The sequence below is a fragment of the Physella acuta genome, unplaced genomic scaffold (assembly GCF_028476545.2).
Source record: "Physella acuta isolate Inbredline_101_S28 unplaced genomic scaffold, ASM2847654v3 ptg000118l, whole genome shotgun sequence".
NCBI classification, from domain to species: domain Eukaryota; kingdom Metazoa; phylum Mollusca; class Gastropoda; family Physidae; genus Physella; species Physella acuta.
Window position 1 is genome coordinate 508,607 of NW_026731638.1, and position 7,231 is coordinate 515,837.

Consider the following 7,231-nt stretch of genomic DNA (forward strand, 5'->3'; position numbering starts at 1 on the left):
AGGGGTTCGCGGAGGTCAATACATACACCTGACTCATATGATTTACGATCAGGTTATGTCAAGGCGAGCGATGGAAGGGTTGGGTTTGTGAAAGTGATGGGGTTCGGTACGACCAAAAAAGCTATGAACCACTGATTTAGATCTAACCTTTTAACTATGATTAGACATACGGGTGGCGGGCGAAAACGGGACGTGACTCGGTATATTCAAGAATACATACCTGCAGGAGTTAGATTACTTGTATTCTTTCCTCTTGCTCCATTGACTTTATCTCGCCGATGATTAAACGCCCTAAAGACATAGCACCCAGAGGCGTAGCGACTCCTTCCGGCGCCCGGGGAGAAACTTTCAATTTGGCACCCAACCCATATATTTTTTAACGCAATTTCCATACTGACAATTGCGATTATTAACTCGTCATTTCTGGTGATGGATGTGTGTCCGCAGCTTTAAGTCGTATCTCCTCCTCAACGAAGCAATATCGAAGACTAGTTCCAAAAGCAAATATGTTAAGCAAGGTCCAAGGATGATTGTGGGTCAAAACAATTCCCGGAATTCCTTCCTGGATTTTCCGGAAAAGACAAAAAACCTCGAAATAATGCAGTTATTTTGCCCATATCTCGGCAACCAGACCACTTAGCGACTTGAAACATTTACCAATCGATTCCTGCCATAATTTAGAACAACATTGCCGAAGAAAGTTTTCAAAAATATCCTTTCGTTCGGTCACAAAAAATTAATTAAGGAAATTGCGCTTAAATTGTCACTAGACTTTTTATTAACTTGTTATATATTTATAACTCAAAACAGTAGCTGAAATTGGCTTATTTTGGCGCCCCTAAGATCGGCGCCCGGATACATATGTACCCTCCCGCCCCCCCCCCCCCCCCCCCTCCCCGGCGCTACGCCTCTGATGGCACCTATGAATAAAGCACACAGTGATTAGTACTGGATTTACCCAGCCAATCATTTTAGAGATTGGGATAACAAGAGTTCGTTTTATAATGAAAACTTTTTGTTATATTTATATATAAACACGTGTTATAGGAAACTATAATTACATATGCCCATGCTTACATTTATGATTTGATATAAATAAATCAGCGAGATGCAGTATGTATGAATGCATAATGTAAACATTATATTTATTTTTATGATGTATGAAATTTAAATAATACTTAAAGACATAGCAATCCTTTTGAAATGTTGTATTACAGTATCACTCTTGAAAGACAAAAAAGGCTATTCTTTTTTTTTTTCTGAATGCATTAACCGACTAATCGACATACATATTAGTGCTAACTAAATCAAAAACAACAAATTCTTAGCTATTAAAAATCTTAGTAATATTTAAAAAAAAAAAACCATGAATTCTAGGTTATATGAATGTAATATAAGAAGCATTCGGATTATTTACAATAGCTTAACATTAATTTTACAAAGGTAGGGCTTTAAAAATACGCAAACATAAATTAAAGGGCAACAACCGATAAATGTGGTTTTACATCTGCACTAGACAACTTTAAGCACAAATGGGAAACAACCGATAAATGTGTTTTACATCCGCACCAGACAACTTTAAGCACAAAGGGAAACAACCGATATGTAGATTTTTTTTTTTTTTTTTTTTTTTTAATGCCGTGCTAGAGCCGCACAAAGCTTTCACTGATTGATAACTTCCAATTAACTCAGGCAGATATTGATCTATTCAGGTGCAGGCCTGGATAACTTACCTGTGTTACCAAATGTTGGGATTAGGCTGTTGTTGTAAGGAAGTTTTAATCGTGTGTAGCCGTTCATCTTTGGACAAGTTGAAGAAAATGTGTAAAATATACAACTGTTACAGTAACTAAAATTTACCAAATAGTAAATGAAATTTCATATTTAACTGAATAAAAAAGGAATACACCGAAAGTAACGTCAAATAAAATATATTATAGTGTAAATAATGATAAGAAATTACATACCACTGTAAGTTGTAAGCAGTATATATAATGAGCAGAACATAGGCACGGCAAAAATGGTAAGTGGGTAAAAACATGAGAGAGTGCGATGGGGAGAGAGTGACAGAGTGCGAGAGGGAGAGAGGTAAAGCGTGAGAGAGTGTGAGAGTGAGAGAGTGCGATGGGGAGAGAGTGAGAAAGTGAGGGAGTGAGAGAGAGAGAGAGAGCTAGATAGTGAGAGAGTGTGAGAGTGAGAGCGTGAGAGAGTGAGAGAGGGAGAAGGGAGAGCGTGAGAGAGGGAGAGCGAGAGAGTGTAGAAGTGTGAGAGAGACATCGATGATTGACGAGGAATACGGACGGGTTAAATGTGATACCACCCTTCCGCCCTCCCCCCCCCCCCCCAACTACAACTGAAAAAAAATGTCATGTCTAGTACAGCTTTCAATTTAATTAATATCGCAATTTCAAACAGTTATTGAGAAAAAAATATTGATTGTTTATCTTTTCAAAACATGCATCTGTCATTATTCGACCCATACTTTCTGAGTGGGTAGACATAATAGCATCTTTATCATTAATTGAACAATTGTATTCCTGTGTATGTTGGGGGAGGGGGTGTTTATGTTAGCTTTAAAGAATGAGACACAAGAAACCTCGCACGTAATGAACTAGAGACAAACTGTTCATGCAATTTAACACAGGCGCGCTGTAAACGCAAGGAAGACGTCGTTTATCAACGTCAGGCTATTAACACGTTAAACGCGGGTGGGGTTATTTTAGAAGGAATCGAAGCATGTTATGTAGCATGCATTTGTACCAGTTCGATACCATCGTTATTTCACGGTATTCGAATACAGGGCGGATCATTTTGACCCACATCCTTTTTAACCAGGATCCGAGTGTTATTTTTTTAAAGTAAGTTGCAACTAATGTTTTACTTTTAAGTAAGTAAACTTCACTTTCAAACCTGAAGGTCCATGGGGTAAGTGAAGTAGAGTTAACCTGTTTCTTTAACCTCGGCATATAATGGAATAATGTGGTCAGTCGCCTTTTCTTTTCCTGACGTGATTGAGGTACCCATTAGAACTGGGTGGAATCCGGTACGTTTTAGTACTTGAACCCGGATTCGAACTCAAGCATTTCGGGTTAGCAGCCGTATGCTCTACCGTTCGCCTACTTCGCCCCCTTCATTTACTTTTTAATCAATATTTTTTTTTAATCTTAGAAATAATGAGTTCTAGGGTTAGGGAGTAGGATAGACTATGTATACAAAATAAAAATAAAGCATCTTTTTAAACCTCATAGTTCATGGGGCGCAGTGGCGTAGGCAAGGGGGGGGGGGTTAGGGGGGTTATAACTTCTCCCATGGACTCACACCTATATATATATATATATATATATATATATATATATATATATATATATATATATATATATATATATATATATATTATATTTATTATGATTTTATACATATGGAAAAATATTTGAAGCCCTCCTATGAACAATTCCTGGCTACGCCACTGATGGGGCGGATGCAGAGACCACGTGTTTCATTCACATCGGCGTAGAATCGGATTGCGATGTTAGCGCCATTCTTATACGCCTTTACTTTCACTATTTGTATGTATCCATATGGGTATCCGAACTCGATTCGCTCGGGTTAACAACCGTATGTTCTTTCAACCGACTACACCGTCCCATTTTCAGTGCATGGATTACCATTTAAAATAACCAAACTACTATATAAAAGAAAAGTATAATAGACTAAATGACTTGTTTTGGTAGAAACAGAACAAGTGAACTTATACAAACATTTTTTTTTTAACATCGCATTGTTTTGTACACAATCAGCATGTTTCTCTAGCACGTGTAAGTGATGGGTCATGTTGACCAACCAATTTAGATAATAGTTATTTCTTTATTATAAATAATTTATGGAATATCTATGTCGACCTATACTATTTCTAAATTGACGTTTGAAATATCAGGTTTGGGTTTAAAATTGGTCCAATTTTTAGAAATAAGGATATGAGTCATTACCATAAATTACGCAAGCAGAGCTGGGTATCAAACGCCCATAATTAATTTAATGAGCTGCAGTGTTTGTGCTGGGCGGTTGGGCCTCGTTTTGATTTGATTTCACATCGAGAGGAGCGGGTTTGGTTTGATCAGAGAATAAACCAATCGCTGCATGGATCTACAGTGTAAAAGACGAGATAAAAAAGGATATTCTATTGCTATTTCCAAACGTGTGTAAAGCCTAGCCGTACAATTATTTTCGTTTGGACGTATTTTATTTGAGACTAGTACAGCATCTTACAATTGTGTTATTAAAAAGTAGAATTTGTCTGTTTAAAAAAAAAAAAAAGAACCTAGTAAACAATACTATTCTACATCGTTAAAGAAAAAATACAACTTTAACTGTATGCTGGATACATAGAAAAAGTTCAATCAATAAACGGTAAGTTTTAAAATATGCATCATTAGCTTGTTCGAAGCCTTTGATAATATTCTAGAAGACAATAATTAGAATAATCAATAATGTCTGCATAGACGGACCGACGACAGGAAATCAAGGCACGATGCCCGGGCAGAGAGTTGAGAGCTTCCCCTTTCACAAACACCACAACCCCACACACTCCCCACACTCCACACAGTAGACGGACCAAAGGGACAGGACGTTACCTATTCTTGGCAACAGCTCTGTTTGATTAAGGAGTTTTCTAGGAGCATCGAACTTTGGAACTATACATGTATATATATATATATATATATATATATATATATATATATATATATATATATATATATATATATATATATATATATATATATATATATATGTGTGTGTGTGTGTGTATATATATATATATATATACATATAGTGTACACATTTACTGTTGAAATTATAATTGTAATTAGATAGCATTACCGGCCTTTCATGTACTATCTCAATGCAAATCATTTTATAGTACTGATACTGAAGCCATAGGCGACCGGTTAAATATATTTTGTATAAATGTTGGTGATTTTTAAAAAAAAAATATGTTGTACCACTGTATGTGACTTTTAAAAATAGATTTTAAAATATAAAGACGTAAATTGAGCTGAATAAATAACTGACTTTCAATGTGATTAATATGTATGATATTTTTTTTCTATGTTTCAATACAGGTGAAATAAACTGAGAACTATCCCTGTGGTGTAAAGGTAGATAATCACAAGTGATTTTATAATCAATCAGAGAAAGATGAAGAAAGAGTTCAACTATTCTAATCGACTGGCTAGAGGAGACGATGACATAGAACATTTGACAAAACAGGAAGTGGGAGTGTTGTTAATCATCTGCACCTGCATCTACGCTATGACCATTATGTGTGCCGTGATGCTTTGCTTCAAGCGTCGGGAAAAAAAGAAGACCATTATCCAACTCCATATGCCCGAATGTAAACACAAACACGGCTTAGCGCAGTCCAGAAAAGGTTCCAGAGCGCTCGTCGTTAAGTACTTGAAGTCCCGTGACAAGCACGACCGTCCCGTTCGGTCTAAAAATGTAAGGGTAACAATTCGAGAACCACATCCAGACGTGTTGGCCAACGGTGGACTTCTTGGTTTAGATTCGTCTGAAGACATCAGCTCCAGCAGTGAAATCTTGCAGACGGTGGATCTGCCCCCTGCCCTAGAATCTTGTCAGCCCATCCACACTATCTACGATCTTTCGAAACCCAAGAAAAAAAAGGAGGGTGCTCAGCCGAAACAGGAAGATAATAAACTGGTAAGAGTTAATTCGCTTTAATGTTCGGTGTTTCTTTCAGACTTTTTTTATCCGGTTGGTGAGGGGGGGTTGGACTAAATTTTCAGACGGCGAGGAGATGCTGACATTGTTAAAAAAATACATTTTCTGTGTACATTTAAGTTCCTAAGAATAATTTTGCTTGGAAACAACATGAATTTTAAAACATGAACAATTTTTTTTTTTAATTTCAAATTGAGTACCAGTGATTCATCGGCATTATTGAAAACCCATCCCTCTATCTTAGTAGCTTTTTTTTGTCGATCTTCATAGACAGACACATTTTAGTCAATTATTAAATAAGCTTCACCACACCCCATGAACCACTCTCTCCCCATGTTCACCCCAACTCTACTCCACCCCTTCTTCACACACGATCTCCCTATAACATCTTCAGTCTAAACATACCCCTTACCTTCTAACTCTTTTTCACTATTTCGCTGTTTTCCAATAACTATTTTATCGCTATATTAAACCTATACCTATGATAAAGTAATTATCACCAGTTTTAACGTTAACACTATCGATGACCAAAACACTAATTACATTTAGAAAGAATGCGTTAAAAATATAATGAATTTTTTGCACTATGGGGTCGTCCATAATTGACGTCACACTCGTGGGGGAGGGGTGGTTCGCAATTTTGTGAAGTTGAATGATGAGGGGAAAAGGGGGAGAAGGGATCACATGGTGTGACGTACCACTTTTGCATTATAAAAAAACAATGTTAGAAAACGAATTTTAGCCGTTATTTCGCGTTTTAGAAAACTGATTTAATAAATTGTAATAAGAATTGATTAAAATACTCTATGTTGACAGAGTTCAGAAAAGTTTTTGGAAAAATTTCGTATTTTATGAAATTTCTAACTGCATTTTTGAGTGTGGTTGAAGGCTGATGTATGACGTCATTTTGGGGGGGGGGGGGGGTCTGGCTTTTAATGACAATGTGTGATATAGTGGAGGTTAGTGGGGGGGGGGGAGTTAAAAAATCGTTAAAAAAGATAAACGTCATTTATGGATTACACCTATAATGAAAACACACAATTCAGCTCTACTGGGTTTCTGACTCAAATTTTCCTGATAGCCTTCGTACTTGTAGTCTGCCACGCCCACATTGTATACAATCAGTCACTTTTGTTAAAAATAATTATTACAATAAGTACGCCTATAAATAGACTTAAAAAATTGATGCCATTGATTGAAAATTTGTACCAAAAATACTTTTAAACTAATTAATCATTCATTGGACTGGCAAAAAAGCATATTTGTTTTTACATATGTTGCAATTTTTTTTGTCTTGGTGTCCCACCCCCCTCCCCTTAAATGGCGTCACCTGGTACGGTAGGCAACCCCCCGCCCCCGCCTCTAGACCAACATGCTGATAATTTTCTAAGACATGTATGTATTATACATTGTGAAATCAATATATGTGTATGTTTAGCATTGCAAATATTGATTTTTGATCTTTAAATTAACTTGGGTTTAATTAAGA

General features: G+C 36.5%; 1 protein-coding gene across 1 annotated transcript; it reads left to right on the forward strand.

The window, feature by feature from the left end:
* The first annotated feature begins 4,321 nt into the window (after nucleotides 1-4,321).
* LOC131934818 (uncharacterized) lies at nucleotides 4,322-6,597 on the forward strand. The gene is made up of 3 exons (XM_059290945.1): nucleotides 4,322-4,407; nucleotides 5,121-5,721; nucleotides 6,559-6,597. Exons 2-3 carry the CDS (start codon nucleotides 5,197-5,199, stop codon nucleotides 6,595-6,597), a joined length of 564 nt encoding a protein of 187 aa, XP_059146928.1. The 5' UTR covers nucleotides 4,322-4,407; nucleotides 5,121-5,196.
* Nucleotides 6,598-7,231: the final 634 nt, after the last annotated feature.